This window comes from Meleagris gallopavo, chromosome 5 (assembly GCF_000146605.3).
Source record: "Meleagris gallopavo isolate NT-WF06-2002-E0010 breed Aviagen turkey brand Nicholas breeding stock chromosome 5, Turkey_5.1, whole genome shotgun sequence".
Taxonomy (NCBI): domain Eukaryota; kingdom Metazoa; phylum Chordata; class Aves; order Galliformes; family Phasianidae; genus Meleagris; species Meleagris gallopavo.
This window is the reverse complement of record NC_015015.2, coordinates 35,023,480-35,048,713: the sequence shown is the minus strand read 5'-3', so window position 1 is coordinate 35,048,713 and position 25,234 is coordinate 35,023,480. Positions and strand designations below refer to the sequence as shown.

General features: G+C 36.3%; 1 protein-coding gene across 1 annotated transcript in view; it reads left to right on the top strand.

The window, feature by feature from the left end:
* BAZ1A (bromodomain adjacent to zinc finger domain 1A) overlaps positions 1–25,234 on the top strand; it is a 52,079-nt gene that overhangs the window by 10,988 nt on the left and 15,857 nt on the right. Inside the window, 18 exon segments of the mRNA XM_031553768.1 lie at positions 4,427–4,570; positions 7,657–7,758; positions 9,023–9,110; positions 10,057–10,191; positions 10,746–10,848; positions 12,147–12,224; positions 12,227–12,312; positions 12,941–13,036; positions 15,221–15,359; positions 15,788–15,934; positions 18,732–18,827; positions 18,955–19,179; positions 19,323–19,488; positions 19,746–19,859; positions 20,577–20,701; positions 21,156–21,761; positions 23,249–23,415; positions 23,594–23,748. Coding sequence (XP_031409628.1) covers positions 4,427–4,570; positions 7,657–7,758; positions 9,023–9,110; positions 10,057–10,191; positions 10,746–10,848; positions 12,147–12,224; positions 12,227–12,312; positions 12,941–13,036; positions 15,221–15,359; positions 15,788–15,934; positions 18,732–18,827; positions 18,955–19,179; positions 19,323–19,488; positions 19,746–19,859; positions 20,577–20,701; positions 21,156–21,761; positions 23,249–23,415; positions 23,594–23,748 — 2,772 coding nt within the window.

Genomic DNA, 25,234 nt, shown 5'->3' with positions numbered 1-25,234 from the left:
ATGTGGCTGGAAGGAGGGATGTAAGGGAAGATTTTTTTTTCTCTTCTGGCAGCGTCAAACTGTTAAATCATCTGCATCTCTCAGAACAGCACCCCAAGGCTGCAGGTGCAATTTGCTTTTGTGCATCTTCAGCCAGCCACATTTTTACCATTCTCCTGGGAAGGTTTTCTGCTAGTTGTGCCAAACTGATCTTCAGAGTGCAGCCCAGAGTTATTCTTCATAGAGAATGATAGACATGGAGCTTCTAAAGCAACTGTGTATTGTGTATGGTATCTCTTTCCCATTGTATGTCCTCAGGCACAAAAGGTTTACTTCAGAACATTTTTACTCCAGAGAAGTTTGTGTTATATTTTTGCAATTTTATATAGCTTTGTAACATTGCGCCTTTAAGTGTATGCTTAAACTTGAATTGTTTTGTAACAAGCTGTTAGTAGCTCTTTTATGTATACAGTAAGTTCACAAAGCATGGAGGTGTAAAGGTTGCTGATGTTGGTTATGTTCCTTTGCTTGTGCAGCTGTCCAGCCCCACCTGAAGTTCATGGAAATCAATTGGAAATCTCTCTTCCTGATTAGGAGGGGGGGAAAAAAAAAACACATCCAAAACTGAGATATGTACTGGTATTTAAAAACCAATATATTTTTTTAAAATTGGTGATCCCTACTCTCGCTCTGTGTTTAAAACTCTTGGGCTACGGTAGTGGTGGTTCTTCTTCCAGAAAATTTAGTCTTAGAGGCAAAGTGTTTCTTGATCCTTTCCCATAACACCTATTCAGCCCAGCTGAAGAGGCTTCAGATCTTGGTTTCCGGGACTAGCATAAAGGTCAGCCTTGTGACAGACCAGAGGACTTTCATGCTGTTGTTAGCAGTTTGTAATGCAGAAAGAGGTATACAGAACTGTTACAGGAGAGGATGGTCATTTTCCAGGTTTTCTAGCTCTGGGCTGTCAGTTTCTGAGCTAGAGTTGTTGAGACTTCTGTAAAGACGTGCGATGGCTATTCTGAGTTTATCTGACTATACTCTGAATATGTTTGGGATTCACTTAGTGTGAAAATTTTTTTTTGCAATATTCACTGTTATTTCAAGGAAAGGTCTTGACTTAGAGAGGTGTGTGTTCTCCCAGTAATACTATTTTTTTTCTACCCCAAATATATTGGAATTAGCAGAAGACTGATCTAAAGATTGTTGTGTAGCAACAAATGAGTTAAGATTGGTTGTGTTGAAAGGTAGGCTGGAGGTCAGAGAAAGGTTTTTACTTAGAATAACATGAGGCACTGGAATAACTTTAGGAATACATAACAAGCTCTTAATGTGATGAATTTGTGAATGGTCTTATATAAGTGCTTGTGTGGATGGTGGGTAGCTCAATTTGTTACCAGCTTGTTGTAGCTCAGTGGCTGGAATTACAGGTTATCATCATGGAGTTTTATATTAAAAAAATGGGACTGCTGAACTAAATCACATCATTTTTGTGATTTTTTTTTTAATAATTTCTTTTTTTCTGGTGCATGTTTTTCTGTAAGAGGAGACCTAATCTGATCAGTTTGACTTCAACATAAGCTGCCTAAAGATCTTAAGGTATCCTTTTTAGAAAGTATTTAAACTGGTGTTCTTTATTTGGATATCTTGATTCAACTTTTAGATCTGTTCTCTTATGTGACTTACGATGTAAAATAAGAATTGTAAAAAATGAACTCAAGGAATTCTTAACTTCTGGAGAAGAAGCAGACCTTCATTCTCACTGAAAGCTGAGTGTCTGCCCAAGGAATTTGCTCAAACTAGCCATGGCTTGACTGTAACAAGGCTAATAAGAAGTCTTCATTCATAGATTATTAATTCTGTAGTGCTGGAAGGAACAATTGCATCATTTTCTTTAATCTCCTGTCTATTATAAACAGTGAAATGTAATGGCTGTTGTTGAGCCAGGTACAGCGTGTTTCACTTGGTTTCTTTCCTAAAGGTTTCAGTAGTGATTTGAATGGAGGTATATAGAATGCAGAATCATTTGCTTTTTATGTTTGCTTATTCCATTAGTCATTCTTCCTGGTTAAGAATAACAGTAATAATGAAAAGCAGCTTATTGAGGGTTTTGCTACTAACTGGATAAAGTGTATGGAATACATAATTTCTGTACTTAAAAAAGGTGATGTGAAATTACCTGCATGAGCAGGTGATTTAAGCGTTGGTAAAATACTCGGTGGCTAAATAATCAGTCTCCTTTGTCCAGGAGGATCGATTCGTTTGTGTTTCAAATTCTTTGTCCTCTCGTGGCACTGGGTAGGGTAGATTGTGATTCAGCTTTCATGTGGCTGTCTTACTGTGATTACAAATTCCGTGTGTATGCGCTCCCTCTAGTGGTCGTTAAGCTAAATAGTTTAGGCAAGCGTCAGTAGCTCTGTCTGTCAACGTTCATTGATGCTTTGGATTATTTTCCACTGGAAATCCATTTAAACGCTATTAAATTGAGCGGAACTCTCTAGGATATACACTTAGTAATGTGGAAAGAAGTTCTGCTAAGTTTTTTATTAAAAGTGGTAATTTTTTTTTGTATTAGAAAAAAACCAAACAGCCAGATAACGCACAGGCAGATAACGCACATTCTACCATCCAGTCATCTCCATATTATTAATATGAAGTGGGAGCTGTGATATTTTGAATACTGGAAAAGCAAGGTCTTACAGCGATGGCGTATTTGATGTACTTGGCTGCTCTCAGGATTGAGCTGGTGCTGGGCCAGGCCTTAATAAGCCCCCTTGGACCTGCGCTGAGGCTGTGAATAGCCAGTAGGATCTGTTTCTCTGTTATATAGTCGGGTGCTCTTGGTTCTTTACATGGAGTCTGTTTAGATTTGCACAGTTAATTAACTTGAGCTCTGCTCATCAGGAAGACGTGCCTTCCAGACCCAAACCAGCTAGCTGTGGAAACAGGGCCAGCTGTGTTTGAATGGCAGTGTGCCTGAGGTTAATAAGTCCAGTGGACTCAAGCTGGCTCTACGTGAAGACAGCTCTGGTGTCCCCATGGATAATTAAGCATATTGATTGTCCTCTTTGCTGTAGGAATACATGAGGATGTTAATAGATCTTATTTATTTATTTTGGTAATGTGCCCTGTGGAGTGCGTTGGAGCTTGCTCTCTGTTGGAGAGAGGTGTGGGGAGGACAGCTGCAGGCACTGCTTTGCAGCTCCTAGCTAAACTCAGGGATTTTTCAGTGCTCTGCCCCTCAGTTGTGTTGTTGGGTTTTTTTGTTTGTTTGTTTGCTATTCTGTGCCTCCCCCCGCCCCCTTCCTGCATGCAGGATTTTTATACCATGCTCAGGTTCAGAAAGAGGTGATTGTTTGAAGAAATATTTTGATTTTGTTTGAAGAACTATCTGGACGTTTTTTTTTTGCCTGTGTTTAGTTCAGTTTGGATAACTTCAAACTTTGGACACTTCAAATTTGGCTGTCACAGACTTTTTTTCAGTTTAGCTTAGTTTGTTTTTTAATTCAGGCATAATGCCGGGCTAATTGAAGCCCTGTGCTTCATATATTTTTCTGTCATACTCATTTCAAGTGGTCGTGTTTGGTGCCTAGAAGAAGAGAATCATTGTTTTCTTCCTCCCCCACCCTTTTGAGCTTTTAATGGTAGTACATGACAGCATCCATTGACTGTGATAGTTAATTTTTGTGAAGCAGACAGGGCTTTAGGAGATTAAACTACAAAATATGAACAAGGAAATTCCAGGAAAGGGTGAAAGTTAGCTGTTAAGAATCAGCTGTAATAGTTATCCAGTGTTAAGTGTACATGAATTATAGTTTTTTATATGTAATTAATTGTCTTTTTTTATAAGTAGCATTCAGGATGCTAGTTATAAAGGGGTAGACTTGTTTTGTCAATTGTGTGCCTGCCAGATGGAGCCTTAATATGTGTCAGCAGATAAATGGGCCATTATTAAGATTAGATGCATAATGATCATTTCAGCCTTGTTTATTTAGGTCATGAACAACGGTGCAAAATGATCTCTTTAAGTAAAAAAAAAAATACTTTGGAATCTGAAAATCTTGCTTTCCTTGGATTATTCTGAAAATAAACATAACAGATTTGTTTGATGGACTGTTTTCAAGCAACGTACTGTTAACTTTGAGTATTTTTTTTTTCCGAACTTTAAACTTACTTGAGTAAACTTAACACTGAAACTAATTCTACCAGTGACTTGAGAGTTGTTCTGATTAGTGAAGCTGATGCTGTGTAAGCAAATGAATTTATTCATTTCTTAGATAGAACTCGTGAAATAAATGTTTTACTTGGTATTTCAGTGCAAGGCTCTTAGGTATTTACTTCTCCTGTAGACAATATAATGTTGTTACGTGAGTGTTCTTAAAATGACAGCTGATACTTCCTGCGTTAGAGAAAGTCTTTAACAGCAGTAAATGTCTATGTTTTATTTCAGGTTGCAATGTCAGATTTTGGAAGTCATTCCTCCAGCACATCACAACGGAATGGCAAATGGCCATGTCAGCAGTGCTGATGGAGAAACCATTGTCATCAGTGATAGTGATGATTCAGAAACGCACAATAGTTCTGCACAAAATGGGTAAATGATACTTCTACAGGATAAGGCATTCAGGTTGGGTGGAAAGGAGACTAAAACAAACATGGCAAGGTCTGATTGAAACAAATTGCTCAATTTGTATGGATTGTGAGTATTCTGCCAGCTTGGAGGTGACAAGATGAATGTTTTCAGGTGCCTTATACTGTCATGCTAGTTACACTATGTATAATCAGCTATGGAACTGTGTATGATGAGAATCTGAGTACCTACAGAATACGTGCTGTTAATCTCTTTGGAATGACAGTGTTTGTGTTGAAAGATAGTGGAGGAGCCTTGTGCACCTGTCACTAGTCCTCTCTACAGAATCTGTGCTGCTATAGTCTAGAAAATGCATTTCCATTTTGCAGTCCTACAGTATGGTACTACTTAGCTTGCTTGTGTTACTTTATCCCCGAATATTCCATAATGGGCCTCAGAACTGAGATTGCCATCTGATGAAAAGACATGGTCTTACTGGAAGTCTGTGAAGAATCTTTACATAGTTTTAATGTGATTGTCCAAAATATAAAAATTTGCAAAACTTTCTTCACTTTGTGTGTGTAAATATTGTACCGTTGTATTTCATGGATTTGATTACGATTTAGATGCAGATAATCAGCAGGTTTTGTATTAAGGAATTATTGAGCCACTGTGTCATATATATAACTTTGAATAAGAGAGCTTCTGATCTATGATGGGGTGTTAAATTTGGATTGTCTCTTTACCAACTTGTAGCAGTGTTTGCATGTGCTGCTTATTCTAGCACAACAGTGAAAGATTTCTTACAACAAGTGCAGTGTTGATGGAGGAAGAATGTTTGAAATAGGTCCCAATCTAGCAACTTACAGGCTCTACGTGAACTTCTGTTGACCTTGAGATACCATGTGGATGCAGAAGCTAATGTTACTGATTGCTGCATTAAGACTTCCGTGTCCTTACGTTCCTTGAATAACTGAGGTGGAGCTCCTCTCTTGGCTGGGAATAGTGTAGGATTATTATTTTTGTTTTTAAATTATCTGCTGCCCTTTGAAGGTAGCGCCCAAGTTCTTTGTGAAGAAGTCCTGCATCTTTGAGAAAATTAAGGCATTTGGTGTTCCCCAAGGCATATGGAATTAATTTGAAAGGAGATTGTTCTTGCAGTAGTGCAAACACACACAGACCTGGCAATAAGACTGTCTTAGACTCTCAGTCTTTGGTTCTCTTTAGCTGATTACTTATTTTTCCACTCTACATTACCAAAATAATTTCTTTCTGTTAGCAAGAGAAGTGTTGTAAGAAAATATGAATGCATTTTGAAACAGTGTTTTGTGGTATACTTAAAAACCAAAACAAAAAAACACCAAACAAATATGTCAGATGAACTGAAACTCTAAACCTCTTATGGCTTTAAATTGCCTGCTAACAGTTTTGAGCTAGTCTTTTGTGATAGTTCTGTGATATTTTTTTTTGTTGTTGTCAGTATTCCACATCATAATATCATGTAGAATTCGTACAGCAAATGTGGTAGCACTCTATTTTCCAAGTTTGCATATACCCTGAAACTATAACTTGCAAAATCTACTTCAAAATAAGGCGATGTTGTCAAATTTTCTATGTAAGTATCTAACATTCTTTATGCCTTTTCGGATGACTTAGTTTTACAGGTCTAATCCTTTAGAGACTATATTTTGCTGTTTGTGGAGGTTATGGATGTTACTAGCTTTGCGACTGGTGTTAAGCTGGTGCGTTCTGCCTCTGTCTGCAGATAAGTGTCCAGATTTTAGAGCCACCTTTCAGGCAAAGCTGCAGAGCCCCTAAACAATGGTACAGCAGATGCTGGATGTGTTTGTGAGGGGGTGGAGCACACAGCACAGATTGATGGGCCATCTGCAAATATTTTTCCTAAAGAATCCGTAAGGCTAGAGAATCTTAACTGGAAATAGATGTCATTAGAGATCTCAACCTTTCTGTGACCCCACTTCTCTATTCTGTTTTTTTTTTTTTAAAAAAAAAAGCTCTTGGTGGTTATTTTTTTTGCATTCTGTGATAAAAACTTAGGTTGTACAGAGAAAAAGAGACCAAAACAGTCTCAGCTGATCTTTCTTCATTTACATAATTTTGGACTGTGTAATGTCCTGTAATCCATCTTTGCCATCCTGTGATGACATTCTGTCAGGAGTTGTCCTGTGAAATGGATCTAGCCTTTGTTAATTTCTGTGTTTTTTTTTTTTAATAAGACTTGATAAAATACAACAAAAGTTAACGTTGCAATTTCTCTGCTAAAATAACTGAACAGTCCTCCATTATTTCAAGTTTTCTGTATCTGCTGAATGACTACTTTTTCTTCTGCACTAAGCAATAATGAGACTTTAAATCAGGGTTTACAAATGAGGAATTCAGGAACATGTTCATTTCTTAGGATAATTATTGGAAACTCAATAACTAAGCTGGAAAAGCTTGATGTGTTTGGAAGTCAGATTGGGGCTCCTATGTATGTATGATGCACTGGAGGTGAGAGAGGGACTTACTCAAACTAAAATGTTAAAGTTAATGGTGCAAGAGTTAACCATTTGGTTATTCTTTAGATCCTGATTTCTATTACAGAATAGTAATGCTATTGGTATAATGCTAGCACTCAGTTTCTGTTTTTTAGTGTCAGCACAATATTTTCTTGTGCCCTTCCATTAACTTCTACTCTATCTCTACAACTGTCTGTCATCTTTTTAAATGCTTTGTAAGTCTTGCTTCTGGATTCCTTTGTCCTGTGCCTACTGCAGATACTGAGAATATTAAGGATTTTTTTTTCTGAATATTGGGAATATATCAGTGCTTGTCTCCCTGTTTGCTCCCTTCCTTTGCCACAAGAAAACCAGCATCTCCACATCTTTTTTCCTGTTCCAACCTATGTTACTAGCTTTAATGCAAGCTTAAAACAAGTAGCAGAAAAGCTGACAGAAGTGAATAGATCCAATTGGGTACTGATGGAAGTTATAGACTAAGTCTGGTTGGGGATTCTGAAGAGTTCTCCTGTATATGTACACAAACAGAGCATGTAGAATGTAAGACTGGTATTTTGTGATTGCCATTAACTATTTCTTAACCTTTTTTAGGAAGAAGAAAGCCATAATTGATCCTTCTTTGTTCAAATACAAAGTCCAACCCATTAAAAAAGAACTGTATGAATCTGTTATTGTTAAAGCATCTCAGCTAAGGTAAAATTAGTATATGAAAGCTACAATTGTACTTTACAACAACTGTGTGGGGGCTGTATCAGTCACTGTAAAGATGTTTTTGATATAAAGTGGCATTTTATGATAGTGAGTTAGAACTGTTAGAACTATTAGAACTATTAACTAACACTGTTAGTTAATAGTTAGAACTATTGATGAACAGTAGAGCAAGCAGCTGTTTCACAGCTTGTATATTGATGATTCCAAGCTTTAATAGTTTTAATGCATAAACCATCCATTCAAATCTGTATTTTCACTGGCACACAGATGAGACCTGCTATTACTAATAGTACCTACTTCTCTGGCTGAGATTGGTGAAAAAAGTTTGAGAACTCTATTCTGTTATGTTCCTGGCCTATTCACATTGTGAAATGTTTTTGTCGTAGCAGTCATTGTAATCTGACTGCCTTACTATTATAATAGGAAGTTGTAAAGATTTTCTCTAAGTGTTGTAGATGGGCTTTTAAATCTTTCCAACCTGGATACTCTGGAAAAAGTTCCAGTGATTTCAAGATACTTTTCCAGCATGAATTGTGATTGGTTCTTTTTATATGTTACTCCTTTGTAATAGGCAAGTCTTTGATTATTACTTAAATCAGGGCTAATTACACCATACTTTTCACTTAAGAATTTACTTACCCTCAAGTACCATAAAGCTATTCCAGCTAGATGTTTTCTATAACTCAGTAGCTCCTGATTTGTTTTCTTTTCCATGAAGAAGTGCAAATTCTCTGGAATGTCGAGAAGATTTAGAGTACATAGTATCCCATAGTATGGAGGAGTTAAATGGCTTGACAAAACAGCATGAGAATTCACCCCCACACGCTCTCATGCTTGTTGGCTGGAGACTTTGATGCCCTACCTCTATGTCTGAGAGATACTGCTTTAGTGCTGTCTCTATTTTAGTTTTGTTTTTCACTCTCCTGAAGCAATGGTATCTTCCTTTTATTTGGATATGTTAAATGACAGAATGATATGTTTGTGAAAGACTTAATGAAGATGAGTAGTCTGTGGAGTTGTGTGTATATATAGTAGAGGACATAACAGGATTTTCAAAGCAAAAATTACAGTTGCACAAAAATGTATACGTAAAGATGCACGAATGTTAAATGTAGTTTATAATTAAGAAGATGGCAAAAAGCTTAATCATGATCTGCTACATGTGTTTTTGCACATATCATCAGCTGCGTTTAAACAATAGTTAAAGTACATTAGTTGATAATACCACTTTTGTTTCTTAATACAGCCGGAGGAAACACCTATTTTCTCGTGATAGACTTAAACTTTTTCTGAAACAACACTGTGAACCGCATGAGGGAGTCATTAAAACTAAGGTAATAAAAATAAAAAGAATAGTTTGTGGAATAGAATATTGACCTAATTCAATCTTTTTTCCTTTTTTGTACTTCTCTACTGTTACCCAGAGCTTGTTTTTCAACAACATCAACTTTATTCTTTTATAAGCATAGTATGTTGGATTCTTACTTGACTGTACTCTTTATTCTTCGCTTCATATTACAGCCTGGAATCTGAAATTCCTTGTTCAGATTACTTCTAAAAAGGAGCATTAGTTGTTTTATTACATTTTGCACTTCTGTGTATGTTGAGAGGAATCCTCATACAGTGATGTAACTTCTCATCCTGTATAGGAAAGCTTTAATGGGTGAGAGCCTTAGTGGGAGTCATACCTCTGACAGTTGTGAAAAATTAATAAAAGCAACTAATTTTCTAGATGAATTTGTAACTTTAACATCAGTCTCTTAAATAGATGGAAGTGTAGGAAAATAGAGCTGATAGGGGTGTAGGAGGGATTTTCTTTGGAATATCTCCTTTGTCTCTTCAGCAGTGTCCATTGATAAGAGTAGATGTCTGGCCTCACCAGGTTGAGAAGGCAGACTTGAAACTTTGACAAGCCAATTTTTTTTTTTCTTCTCTAATTTACTAAGAATCGTGTAATTCTATACCATGCTTTCCCAACTTTCTCTGTCAAAAGTGACTCTGAACAAATTCTGGTAATTTGCTGGAAATCCTGTGTCCTGTTCTATTTCCTGAAAAATGTTTAAATATTACCAGTGAGGCCAAATTATGTCTTCAGATGTGTGCTGCCTAAGTTATCTTTCTGCTGGATTTATAGTATAGCAGAGTTTTATTTCTTACAATAAGCTAACCAATTGTGACTCTGTATTTACAGTCTTTCTGAGGGATTGATTCATTAATTTATATATGTTTATGAGAAGGTAGGAGTCTCACGTTGAATATGTTTTCATCTTTCTTATTAAGGCAACATCAATTGCAAAATATAATCTAGCAGAACAAAATTTCTCCTACTTTTTTCCTGATGACCCACCCACATTTGTCTTCAGTCCTGCAAGCAGACGACGAGGGAGACCTCCAAAGAGGGCATCCATTAGTCATGTAAGTAATGACAACATTTTTAACTCCTGTGAACTTCCAGAGCAGTTGGAATTCAAGATTGGTGCGGTTTTTTTGTTGGTTTTATTTTCTTTGGGAATGATTTGGGGAACATTATGTAATCACTATTGAAATAGGTTATTTAAATATGAGACTTAATCTCTTTTATCAGCTTATCTTCTTGTCTTTCTTATCTCTATAGTCCCAGCAAGATCCTAAGTTTTCAGTATGCTGCTAAGTCATATATTTTTCTGGAAATGGTTAAAAAATAAGCTAAAAAATTCTTAATTCCTGCTCTCAGATGTAGATATGTCAGTTACCTGTATTTAAACACAGCAAAAGTTTAGCACTCTAAGCTTGTTTATTTAAAAAGATCTGCAAGAACTTCAACTAGTAGGCAGAATCTCTGAGTAGTCTGTACGTTTGAGAAACTGTTACAGGCCATTTTGGTTGTTTCAGAAGACTGTTATAAAAACGACAGTATCTGTTGCAGATTATTTCACTGCTGATGTTATGTTCTTTCTTTCAACCCCCTCACCCCCCCAATTCTCTTTCAGGAGGACAGTATTACTGCTAAGCAGAATACCCAAGGAAACAGAAGTAAAGTAGCAAAGGAAAAGACAAGATTTCAGAAGCAAAAAGAAGATATGCAGGCCATGGGTAAGTTGAGATCTTGTGACTAGTAGAACCTGTTCTTACAGGCTTGAGAGCTGGCCATAATTAGTGTTTTTGGGGTTGTATATTTCAAGGGGAAAATATAATGAGAGTTCATTCGATTCCAGAATGTCACTTCAGTGATATCTTACGATTTTATTTACTTGTTTCACTAAACTGTGGGTACGTATGAGGCTTGCAGTTAAAATACACTGATCTTCTAGAGTGGTGAAGTGACCATTTTTTCAGAAGTTTAGGTTTTGAAAATGCACTGTGTTAATGCAGTTAATATTAAGCATATTTACCTGTAAATGATACTTAATTGGAATGGTAATTAGTAACATTAATGAAGACTCTTAAAAAGAGGTGCTGTAGTACTTTAATGTGAAATGGTAGCAAAATTCCAAGAACACTGGAGAATCAATCTTCTTGGTGCACAGAAGGCTGTGGATAATAAGTGTAATTGCTTTTATTTTCTGGATGAGAGTCATGACTGGCATGTCTGCTGCATAGCTGAGAAAATCATCTAGCCCTTTTTCAGAATTTCACAAGTATATTCACTGCTAAGCACTTTGTGTTAAAAATAAGGGTCTGTTTTTTTCATTGTCATTCACTGGTGATTCTAGCCTTCTTGCTTATTCAATTAAAATAGTAATCTCATTGATTGCTTTTATTTGTTAATTTGTGTGGCAGTTGACAGATATTGTCTGTCTATTGAAAGTGGAAGTGTGTGTCCTGCTGTTACTCTACATACAGCTACAAAGAAATCTAGCAGTTACATTCATTACCAATTAATTTTCAGCTTGAAGTGTGTAACAGAAGTAAAACTTGTACAAAAACCACTGAATTGATAACTGGATTTCAGATGAATTGACTTTTCAGTAATAATTATTTTAAATATTGAAAGATAACTTCTTTAAAGGATTTTACTATAACATGTGTATGCTTGTGACATGCTTTTATTAAGCTTCTGTAATTCTGTGCATTTGGTGTCAGTCATCATCTTCTGGTTTTTTGATAGGGAAAATAGTAATAAATATCTGTATACTCATTAAGAGCTGAGAAATGCAACTCTATTACAACTTTGGAAAAAAAACATGTATAACATATAAGCCCTGAAATTCTGATTCTCTAAAGAACTTTCAAGTGATTGAATTTCTGGTTGGCATAGAAACAATTCAATCTTCAAGACAATATCTTTTTTCATATGTTAATTATAAAAAAGATTAATCTATTTAAACACTGTTAATTTTATTTAACTTTTTGTGAAAGAAGAAAATTCTGTTTTTTCCCCTCCTATATAGCTTTTGAAAAAGCTAGATTAAAACGAGAGAAGGCAAATGCTATAGAAGCCAGAAAAAGAGAGAAAGAAGATAAGGAAAAAAGAAAGAAGAACTAAAGAAGATTGTGGAAGAGGAAAGGATGAAGAGGAAAGAAGAGAAAGAGAGACTCAAAATAGAGAAGGAGAAAGTAATGTATTTGCAGAATATGTGTTTTATATAGGAACAGGTTATCTAGCTTATTTGGTTTGTTTGCTATCTGTGTCATTATTTTCCATTAACTGTTTTTAGTTCCTAGAAATGCGCTTTAGAAAAGTAGATATTTGTAAGACATAATAGGGAACTGCATTCCTACATATTCCTGTATTTCATATCGTTAATTCACAAAAATGTATATTTTTTTCTTACTTGATATTAAATGTAGATTTCCTTGTAGTTTATCTTTGGATGAAAATTGGTTAAAAAACAAAACAAATCTTGTCACTTTACATGGGATGAAATTATTTATACCACTTATTCTACTACAGCCATATCCAATACCTATTTTGACAGTCTTTTTTATGCCAACTTTCACGAATGCTTTTATTTTAAATTTTTTTCTTTGTCTGACCTCCTTTTAAAAACAAAGAAGTCTAATCCAAGAAAGCATTACTGAAGTTCACTCTGATTTTTGCTAGTACATGCTGTAAGAAGATGATAAATAGATTATTTCATTCTATTGAAACATGTTCTGATTTTTATTTTTTTTTTCCCCACTGTGAGTTAAATTGTAATGAATGATCTGACTGTATCTCTAATATAATTCTGACTTTCTTTAGGAAAGAGAGAAGCTGCGTGAGGAAAAAAGGAGATATGTGGAATACCTGAAACAGTGGAGTAAGCCTAGAGAAGATATGGAGTGTGATGATCTTAAGGTAGGATTGAATTTGGAATATATCACAAACTTGTATTTCATAGGGAATCTGTCCTGGGGACCCTAATGTAGAGGTAGCTGCAGTCATGTATGTCCCAGTGGTCATGCTACATAGGCTTATTTCATAGGCTATTCTGAGTGTTACTGTGGAATAGTTGTATTTTTAAGTGCCTATCTTAGGAGTGGAGGGTATTGAATAAGCCTGACTCTGCTATATATGCAACATGAGTTTGCCTACTGTAAGCCTGAGTTACTTAAAAGATTTACATAATGAAGAAACCATGTTTTTAGATGCAAAAGGTAGAAAAGGTATTAGTTTATTACTCCTTGAGGCACGCCCTTGTTTTAAACTCAGCATCTTTCTGGATGATTGTTCAGCCTGGAGAAAAGAAGGCTGCAGGGTGACCTCATTGCAGCCTTTCAGTACCTAAAGGGAGCCTACAAACAGGAGCAGAATCAACTCTTTGAAAGGGTTGATAACTGCAGGACAAGGAGAAATGGTTTTTTAAGTTGAGGTAGAGGAGATGTAGGTTGGATGTTATGGGAAGCTCTTTACTATGAGAGTGGTGAGGTGCTGGACCAGGCTGCTCAGAGAGGTTGTGGATGCCCCGTCCATCCCTGGAGGTGTTCAAGGCCAGATTGGATGGGACCCTGGGCAGCCTGGTCTAGTATTAAATGGGGAGGTTGGTGGCTCTGCCTGTGGCAGGGGGGTTGGAGATTCGTGATCCTTGAGGTCCCTTCGAACCCTGGCCATTCTATGATTCTGTGATGATACTGGAGATCTATAGAAAATAACAATTTACCTCCCAAAGGTAGTTTTCTACACAAGATTATAGTGTGGTTGTAATAACAGAGCAGTGTCTTATATTATGCATTAACATATGTGCTGTTACAATTAATTGCGGCAGCAGATAGCAAAAGGAGGCCAAATTGCCAGAAATACAAAGATGGGGGTTTATTTGAGACTTTCTGGGAAGCATGATGGAAGAAAAGAGGAAAAATGAGAACATACTAAAGTAGTAAATGAAGCGATAGCACTCGTTGGGAGGAATATATGACAACTGGATGTATTTGCAGTTTGAGCTGTATATGCACTTGAAGATGAGTGAAAGCTCCTAGGTGTGTATAGGAAGAGAAGAAACTGAAGAAAAGTGAAGGGGATTGTCATGAAGGGAAACTGCAAAACAGATCTGCTGTTGAAGTTGGAAAAGGCAAGGGGAGAGCTGGGAAAGTAGCATCATGATTACAGTAAAAATTGGCAAGAATATGAATAAAGACAAGTTTAGGTGAGGGAATAATAAGGTCAATCTGTATGCTGCTTCTCGAGAAATACTGTTCTCAAGATACATGAAGTACTGTATTCTTTTTAAAGCATAGTTATCATTCATATTGTGAACCACCACCTTTGTGGAAAGGAGCCATGCTTTCTGGAGATTGTTTGAATCTGTCTACTAAAAAACATAGGTGAAAACAAATCTTTGAAGATGTGCATCAAGATACTAATCTGAAAATCAAATAGTTAGACATGGTCACCTGTGAATTCCTGCTAGTGTCTGCTAAGCAGTCTTGTTATAGATTGTATATAGGTTACATCAATTCCCTTTGAAATGTCTTCAGCTATTGTAACTGCCCCACCAATATAAAAAAGCAAATGCTGAACACTCAATCATTAGACATGGCATTGCATATCCTAGTGCTATACGGCTGTGTTTTTTAAATGCCTGTGTTGAGTTTTTGTTTGCTTGTCTTTGCAAGCAATGATGAGTAACGTTTTAAGAATATGTTTATTTTTGCTTGTCTGGACAGTTCTGTAAAACTTTTAATTCAAAACTCTTGTGGAATAATACTGTCTTAAAAGAAATATCCTGACACCCAATCTTCTTAACCTGTCGTGGAATTGAGTTCCTTTAAAATGAAGTCAAAAGTTGTGTTGATGTTTATGAAATAGAATAATTTGGTATCTCAAAAGATGTGTAACCGAGTTAAGTGCTGTTTTGTTTTTTAAGCTACAAACGTTACAAAAATGCTGTTGTGGTAAGAGATTTTTGTCTACCATCTGTGAAATACAAACAACAACAACAAAAAGCCCTACAGATACAATCCTTAGAATCATAGACTATTTTTAATCAGCTGTGTATTCTGCAGGGACCAAACGCAATATTAACATCTTGCATTTGGATTGTAGGAACTTCCAGTTCCAATGCCAGTGAAGACGAGACTTCCTCCTGAGATCTTTGGTGATGCTTTGATGGTTTTGGAGTTTTTATATGCTTTTGGGGAACTCTTTGATCTTCAAGATGAATTTCCTGAAGGAGTGACTTTAGGCAAGTTGTCATTTATGTGGCAAAATGCCTCAACTTTGTGGTGTCCTTCTACCGAGCATTTTAGATGCACCGTGATACTGCTGCTACAGAATTGTCTGTGCAACTTCAATATAGCAGTGCTTATACATGCACATCTATCAGTTTTCCTCCTCAACAACTTTTGCAGTGTTTATAAAAATCAATTTCAATATAAAAGCTGTTAATCTATTTGCTATAAGTGTCTCCTTGTGCTTTCTTAATATGTAACTGCAAACCTTGCTTTGTCAGTGCTTCCTGACAGCATTACTGTAGGAATATTTGTGGTAAATTATAGGAAGGTAACTTGATTATCATACCTAAAGGAAAAATGTTTGTTTTTTCAGTTCTTCAGTACATAATTGTTTTCCAACTTTGTGGCAAAAGTGACGCTTCTTAAACTTTATTCACAGAAGTTTTAGAGGAAGCTCTTGTAGGAAATGACACTGAAGGCCCACTATGTGAATTGCTGTTTTTCTTCCTGACTGCCATCTTTCAGGCAATGGCCGAAGAGGAAGAAGAAGTGGCCAAAGATCAAATAGCTGATGCTGAGACCAAAGGTCAGATCCTTAATTTTACTGCTGAAAAACTGATTGCACTGGAATTAACTTTAAACTGCATGATTTGTGTCATTTCCTTGCTTAACTTTGTCTTACTGTGCATGGATGTTGTATGCAAACAGTCTTGTTTTTTCACTTTTATCTGCATTTAAAACTTTGAGCATGGAGGGTAGGGGCTGGGGGAACTCAGACGGAACAAGCTCATTGTCACTGCGCTTGTATCCAGCAAAGCATAATAAGTGTCTAACAGCACTGCTTATGTTAAGGAGGTGAAGGAAAGTTCTCTACTTTCCTTCTCCTCCTCCTTCAGCACTATTCGTTGTTTCTCCTGAGGGTGAGGAAGAGAGATGCTTTCCCAAATCTTTTCAAAGGACTTCAACTAGAAAAAAAAAATCTGGACCTAATTAGATTAAAAACTAAGACTTCCCACCACAACTGTAATGAAGAATTTCATATTCATTCTCCTTCAAGTCATACAAGTGTGTATCTGCAGCTACCAGATACTTTGTTTCTGTAGCGTTCCAGTAAGGCAACTCACTGTCACTCTGCCCTTGGGCTTCACGGTAAGGCTGAAACTGCACACATTTCTACAGGAACTCAGAATGCAGTTCCTCAGAACTTGTTCCGAACTTATGCTGTGAACAACATTTTGAATGTGTCTTCATCTTCAGTAGACTGCTTCTGTTTTGTGTTCAGGCTGTTCAGTGATTCAGCTGACAGTCTGTGAATGCTCTTGTAGGTACAGCAGTCTGTAAAATAGGCCTTAGATCTGTTGTTGCTATGCAGGGTGCTTTCCAGGGGTTTTTCAATAGCACAGACTTAAAGTATTCTGTTTATGCCCTTGCAAGGTGCTTCTCCCTTATTTGTATAAGTTTGGCTATTTATAAAGCTTTGCTGTGAATCAGGGAGCTGATCCTACCTCTTCATTATGCTTGTTCCCTATCTAGTGACCTTCTCTCAAGCAATGTGTAAATGAGGAGGAGGTAGGAAGAAGTGTCATACTTAGGAACCTTGAAAATATTATAAGATGCAACTGTCGTGTGTACTTCCTGTGTTTTGAATCTGAGGTCTAAAACAACTCCCAATTCTTAGGCTTCATGCAGTGCTTGCTGGGAAGCCACACTTTTCCCTTTGTGTCCTTTCTTTGTGGATTGAGAAATTTGATTAAGGAGAAGCTTTCATCCTTCCTGCTAGTGTGATGTCATTAGAGTTGGGAATAGAAGTGCACTTCCTGTTTGATTTGATGATTCCTTTAGCAATCCCTGTGAAGACATGGTACTTTTTGCTTGTGTCTGATCTGTAAAATATCTTTCTGTAAAACATGGAATGCTATCTTCAGCAATAGAAGCTGCTGTTAATTGAATTAAGTTATAGATTAGATGCAGGGTTAAAAATTTGGACTACATAATAATTTCAGTTGACTTTAGCAGTTACCTTTTAAAGAGTTTAACAAGTTTAAGTAGTGAGAGAGAGCACTGCTAGGGCAATATAATCAGGAGTTCCACTGTTGGGTAATCATAGAACAGTTGACTGATAAGATTCCTTAGTTGACTAGAAATAGCAATGTAACTACCATGTTTTAATTTCACTACATGAGGCTAACAATTGCAAAATACACTGTTCATTTCTAGTTTGGTAGAGTTATGGGCAAGGCAGTTTATTCATTATATTTATTCTACCTCATTGTAAAGCCTTCTTTATTATTTAATTTTTATTATTTAATTTCTACTATTGTAATTCTCGTTTAGACAGCTTCTTTCTTCTAACAGAATTAGATGTTCTCAGCTTTGTAATTCTGGCTAACCAAACTCGTAGTAGTCAGCCTGAATGTTAGCTCTCTTAAATTCTTTAGAGATGGTGTTTTCTTTTGCAGAAACACTAAGAGTATAGGGCTTTGGTGTGTAGTCCTTCTTCAAATGGTGGCATACAGATAAGGTGAGAATGGAAAATGAAGAGATTAATTTTGTAATGTCTTGCTTGATTATGTCATTTGAGAACTGCCATGTAGACAACTGTGGACTTGCTTTTTATGTAGTCTTAGTTCGGAATTGTGACTCTTTGTTCAGTTGGTGACTTTGAAATTGCTTAATGATTACAGTGAATTAAGTGAAATTATTCAAACAGCATGCAGTGCTGGAAAGAAAGATGTCAACCCTCTGGAGAAATACCTCTAAGTGCTAAGGAAACTTTTTTCTAAGAAACAGGAACTTTGCTGTTTCTGCCTTTCAGTTCCCCTGCTTTCTTGGTCAGTTTGCTAACCTGTGATGTTCTATACTTAATAGAACATAGATGCTTCTTGTAGGTTTCTTGTAGATATCTTAGTAATGGCATCTGTGCAGATCAGTCAGTTTATCTCTAAGTTGCGTATTAAAAGTGCAGAGTGAATAGTGATAACCAACATCAAAATGTTTGATTTGTTTTGGTGGTCTTATCTAAATGATAATAGGAATTAACAGTTTGTTTGAGGAAGCAAAATACAGGTGTTCTTGCATTGTCTATTTTTGCTTTCAAGTGTGTATCCTAACTTGTTTCCATTGCTTTTAATGTTGCTATTGTGCATGTCTTGTGCATTGCAGTTGCTCTAGCAGCTTACATGTATAGGGAGAACAGCGTGTAGCATGTGATGCATGTCCTTAGCTTTTAGTTGCGTTTAAAGATATATTACTTCTGATTTGGAATCGATTTGTAAATATCGGGCCTCTTCGCTTTGTCTGCAACTTTAAACAATGGCTTGCTTTCCTCCCTTCTGCAGTACAAGTTTTTACTTGCACTAGAATAAAGTGTTTATTTCTTAAAGATTTAACAGAGGCTTTGGATGAAGATGCAGACCCCACAAAATCTGCACTGTCTGCAGTTGCAACTTTGGCAGCTGCATGGCCCCAGTTACATCAGGGTATGTGTGGGTTTCACTTCTTGTTTTGTTACTGTTCTTGTTTTACTCTGTATTTTAAAGCATACTTTTTATATTTATGTTTGTGTAAATGCCTATAAAAATAACTGTTTATTCTTTTTAACTGTAGGCTGCAATTTGAAAAACTTGGATCTTGATAGCTGCACGCTTTCTGAGATTCTCAGACTTCACATTCTAGCATCAGGTGCTGATGTAACATCAGCCAATGCGAAATACCGCTACCAGAAACGAGGAGGGTTTGATGCTACTGATGATGCTTGCATGGAGCTGCGATTAAGTAATCCTGGCCTCTTGAAGAAACTTTCAAGTACCTCAGTGTATGATTTGTTGCCAGGTAATGAAAGACAATAAATGTTAGAGATTATCTGACTGCTTGTCATGTAGTTTTGTCAAAATAATTCAGTGCATCTTTATAAAAGAGCAGGGGTGTGTATGAGTTGTGTGATGAAATAGAAACGTTGGTCTGAATTTTATTAGGAGAAAAGATGAAGATTCTTCATGCTCTCTGTGGGAAACTTCTGACTTTGGTCTCCACTCGAGATTTCATTGAGGACTCTGTTGATGTACTACGACAGGCAAAACAGGAGTTCAGAGAATTAAAGGCGGAACAGCATCGGAAAGAACGGGAGGCAGCAGCAGCAAGGTAGAACTAGGATACAGGAAGCTAAATGTTATTGACACAAATTAGGCTAATTCCACAGTTGCAAAAGGCATATGAGAAGCACTGAATCGGCTTATATTTTAGAGTGTGTTTATGAGACCCTAGAGAATAGTGAATGTTGTGCTTAGCATTGTGCTTTCCATGCAAATGTTATTTTTAGATGGTGTCTGTAAAAGAAAAACAGTGGGTCAGATTCTAGATTAATTGCCATTGATTTTCTGTGTTCCTATTACTGCTAGGATACGTAAGAGGAAGGAAGAGAGGTTGAAAGAACAAGAGTTAAAAATGAAAGAGAAACAAGAAAAGCTGAAGGAAGAAGAGCAAAGAAATCCTGCTGTGGAAGTATCTGTTGGGTATGATATGTGGTATTATTAATGTTTTTTCAACTTAATATTGTGGAATTAAAAATAAAATTGCTTTCATAAAGTAAAATTAACTTTCATTGTACTCATCATTCTGTTGAAAGCTTGACAACTTTATTGACGAGAAACTTGAAAAAATCTAATTTGTATTTTTTCAAGTTTCTTATTCTGTATTACTTATCTTACTGATTTCAGAACTATGACGATTTTCTTAAGAGGCCACTGTAGTTTTATAATTCCAGTAATTGTTCTGATCTGAACTAACTAATACTGACCTTGCATAACAGTTTAGGAGTCAAAGTTAATAGCATTTTTAAACGCTATGCTGTCCCATATGCTTCCATAAAACTAAGACTTTTGTTCTGTTATTGAAATTAAATTTGTATGATTGTTTGCTGAATGAGGGGAAATATAAACGTTTTATAGAAGTGCTGTATGAGGTAACATGCAGACATATATATCTTCAGTCAGTCTGATTACTGTAATGCTCTTTAAATGGAAGAGTGAATACCAAAGAGCTGGTTTTAGTATTCAGACATGAAGCTTTGTAGTTTCAACTCAGTGAGTTACTTTGAGTGTTCTTTTAATATTAAACACTATTTATGTTGAAGATGCAGTAGTTGTACTGCGTGTTCTTTTCTTTTCATTCAGTTTTAATATATGGTTGGTCAGCTAGTCACCTTTTTTTTCATTATTTTATCGTACCAGGGAGGAGGAACGAGAGGACCTTGATACCAGTACAGAGAGCAAGGAAAATGAACGTAAAGAGCCAGAAATAGACACGGTGACTGAGGATGAAGAAGAGCTGGGACCAAACAAAAAAGGAAGGAGAGGTAATGCTCTGATGTTTATGTGGATGTGTGCACATTACATACACAGACGTGCATGCAACTGGGGAAGTTCTTGTTTATAATGAACTTACAGAAAATATGATTTATGCAAATTTATAAAGAAAAAAGAACTAGATCATAAACATAGTGGATTTAGCTGGCCTGTTATAGATCTGTCACCTGTGTGATCTTCCATTTCTTCTTATCTTCCATGCTTGCTGTTTTGATAACAACAAACAAATAAAGTAGTTGTTGCCTGACAAACAATCACAGTTACAAGTAACATATCTCAGTGACCTTGTAAGAATCTAATCTAACAGGCTATTATGTGGTTTTGATTCTTTTTGTTAGAAGTATGCAAAAACAACAGATATTTCAAAAGAAAACACTATATTGATTTATTTTAGCTAACGAAAGAATTTATGAGCATGGTTATCGCTCTTCCTTTAACTTTTAGGAAGGAGAGGGCAAAATGGATATAAAGAACTTACAAGACAAGATGATACTTCTGAAAAGAGTGAACCTCTTACTGCTGAAGATGAGGAAGCTTTAAAACAGGAGCAACAAAAGAAAGAGAAGGAACTATTAGAGAAAATACAGAATGCAACAGCCTGCACAAATATTACTCCGTTAGGTCGTGACCGTTTGTACCGACGCTACTGGATTTTCCCCTCAGTTCCTGGATTGTTTATAGAAGAGGACTATTCTGGTCTCACAGAAGACATGTTGTTGCCTCGAACCTCGTCCTTTCAGAATAGTGTACAGTCTTGCACAAATGAACCTCAGGTATTCAGTAAAACTGGAGAGTCTTTGAAATCTTCTGAATCTACCTCCAATGTTGACCAAGATTCGCACACCAGTGTTGTTGTAGAGGTGCCAAGGCCAGTATATAAACCAAACCGCTGGTGCTTTTACAGTTCTCGGGAACAACTGGACCAACTTCTAGAGGCTCTCAATTCCCGAGGACATAGGGAGAGTGCCTTAAAAGAAACTCTTTTACAAGAGAAAAATAGAATATATGAACAACTAAGCAGTTTTCCTGTGGAAAAATTCCATATTCCAGGTAAAGGAAGGGTTTCTGGTCTTACCTTACTTCCAGAGTTGGAATTGCTATATAATATTTTAGAAACTTTTAAGCTATATTTAATTTTAAATAATTCCAAAGAACCAGAAATTGTTTTTCAGCACTGTTTTGCTCTATGGAAAACATGTTTGTATTGTTTTTTATTTTTTGCTTATGGAGAATTGATGTTATGATGATGTGTGCTAGAAAAAAAGAAACCGCTGCTTTTTGTCTGCTTAGTAACTTAAACATTGGGAGAAGATTAATTTGGGGTTAGAGTAATATCTGCTAAAGGTAAATCATAGCACTGATCAACCGATATCCCCCTTTCCAGTGTAGTGAAAGGAGAGATGAGATACAACATTGGAGATGGAAACTTCACAAAAGGAGGCAGTTATTTCTGGTTGATTTTTTGAGTAGGTGGGACATGCACTTTCACATTTTGATAATACATGAAAAAAGCCTTTGACCTGAATATTGTGAACAAGGGAAAAATAGCATATTTGAGAGTCATACCAAAACCTTTGGGAACAATGAAAAAGTGGTTTTAGCTGCATTGGTTGTTAGATGGCTTAACACCAATGCTGTTACGGGATGGTGGTTTTTTTGTGGAGGGTTGTTTTTTGGTTTTTTTTTTTTTTGGGTGCTTTTTCTTTTGTTTGTTTTGTCATCTCTCCTTTGGCAAATACTCACAACAAGAGGAGGAAGTGTATGCAGAACAATAATGGGTTTCAAAGTCTAGATGTGTGCACTTGAGTGTTGTAGAAACTCACCTTGTGACTTCCTCAACAGTAGCTTTAAGGCACTTTTTATTGAATGCTCCTAAGTTTTTCATATTCCCCCTCATCACTGCACTGAGTGAATTTAAGGTAAATCATCCGAAAAGATGTTTGCCACCTGTGCAAATTTATGAAAATTTAGAATCTGTGCATGCTTTCAGTCAGTATAGTCCATTCCCCTGGCATCTTATCTGTTTGATTTTACAGTTAGTTTGTTAAAAGGAACTGTAACTTGTTCTTAGTTTCTGTGACTCGACAGTTGCACAGGTATGTTTTAAATGTGGTGATAAAGATCCATGCACAAAGGAGAAATGAATTATGCTTATCCATCAGAGTAAGAAAAGTACAAATACAGGAAATACTGAAAGTATGACGTGTTTTTTCTCTTGTATTCTTAGCAGAGTTGTTATTGATAGAGTGCTTTCAGAAGCAGTAGATAATTCGAAAGTCATTCTTTTGTCTTTGGCAAGAATTTTTCATCCTGTGTGTTGGGATGCACAGATGCTTGTCTTTTGGATCTTCTCTTAGAAGGATGCTGTTTGACTGGAGTAGCGTGGAGATGTTGGCATTGACAAGTGTTGCTGTAGGAGGGGAGTTCTGAACCTGTGCATTGAGTTTGTTCTGCCTTGTGCTGCCTCTGCTCCCTCCACTGCCAGCTTCTTGGAGGAACCAACTCCTCTAACAGAAAGCTATTTGGTATTATTGCAGACAAACCTCAAAGTGACATTAGACCTCCTCCTCCAGTACGGGGAAGGATGCAGAATGCCCATGATGCATCCCAAATATCTGCAGAAAAGCAACTTGAAATGAGACTTAGAGACTTTCTTTTGGACATTGAAGACAGGATCTACCAAGGAACGTTGGGAGCTATTAAGGTATTTTTGAACTGTAGAGCACCTGGGAGCACAGTGGTGCCATCAAGTCTGTAACTCAGATGAGAACTCTTGCGTGCTGTGGTTTTTACTGACACTGTAATTAAATTAAGTGTAGACAGTAATTGGCACTAAAAGTTTGTTGTTCTTTGGAAACATATGATTTGTATGTTTGCTTCAGGTTGCAGACAGGCAATCTTGGAGAGCAGCCTTAGAACATGGGCGGTATGAATTTCTAAACGATGAAAATAAAGAAAATGGGATAATTAAAACTGTGAATGAAGAATCTGAAGAAATGGAAACTGATGATCAAGATAAGTTCATTGTTAAAGACCGGTAAGAACTAGAATTTAAACAACTCTTCTATTTGAGCTTTCTACCAGTACTGCAGGTTTTCAATTCAAACTTTTTACTCTCTGTTTCTATAACTTGGTATTTTTCAACAGATACATTGTAAGATTTGAGTTGTAAAATGTGTTATTTCTGCATTGCTTTATGTTTTGTAAAATACGCTTATTGCTAACAAGTGTCCTAGTTTTATTTTGACAACTTCTACCAAAAGATAATGAATTCATTTCAATATCACTTAAAATACAGAGAAAAACGATTCTGCCAATATATATTTTGTTTTCCAGAATAAAAACTCTGCTTTTTATGGAGTGTTTAAAATGGATAATGGTAGTAGTGATTGTCAGCTGAACTGTGCAGTGTACCTCTTCATGAGTCATAGAGCCATGTTTGCAACAGGCTGCAGCAAAACAGTGATACCATCGTGTAACTTTAATAATGCTAATCCTATTGTAGAACAAACTGCAGCCTCAAATCATAGTGTTGCAACTACGAAATGTTTTCTTTCTTTCTAAACAATCTTCTGAGAAAGATTAGAGACTTTCACTAAATTGATGTTTGTTGCAAATCAAACCATGGAGGCTAGGACTTTTCTGTGAATATTTGTAAATATTTCATTCTCAGAAATTGTGTTCTTTGCAGAAATTAAGATTAACTTACACCCTTTAAGATTTTTTTCATATTTATTTAAGTAAATATTGAAATATTGCAAGGAAGTAAGATTCATTGGAAGCAGGCTAACATAGTGTTTGCTTGTGCATTTTGCAATGAAATGTTCTTTTTATGAGAATGATGTAAGTTTTAAGATTCTTTAAGATTTTTCCTGTTCTGATTCAGTGAATTGAAATAGTATTTTGATATAAGGCTCTCCTTTTGAATGAGATCTCCAGTTGTGTAGAGAATAGGTAGGGTCATCAGCATTGTGTTAATGGCATGTTTCACAGATGCTTGCTGTCTAAGCACTGCAATGGGGAAATATTCCACTGTTTTAATTTAGCAAGAAGCTGAAATTTGCCTGTCCCCAGTTACCCTGGGCACTTACTTAATTCGCTGATTCTCTGTTCAACTGCAGAAGCTTGTTGCTTTGTTTTTGGCACTTGATACTGATTCCATCAAAATTTCTGAATTGCTGTTAGTCTAATGTTAAAGTGTTGCATATTCAAGCAGAGTGTAGGATTCTGGAATCGTGCGACAGATTCCTTTTGATGCTGAGCTTTTAATCCACCCAGAGCAAGTGACATCTCATTAAGACTGTAGGCTATGACTACTGAAATGCAAATAAGTATGCAGCTTTTTTCTGCTTGCTTTCAGGCTCTCTAAATATGTGTGACTGGAAAATATAGTTAACAGCTGTTAAGTGTGAAGTAAGAAAAGGGATAACCAAAAGCATTGCACATCCATCAGAATAAAGCACAATCTAGACAGTTATTAGTTGGTTGTTTTTTCTGTTATTGTTTGGTTGTGTGTTTTTTTT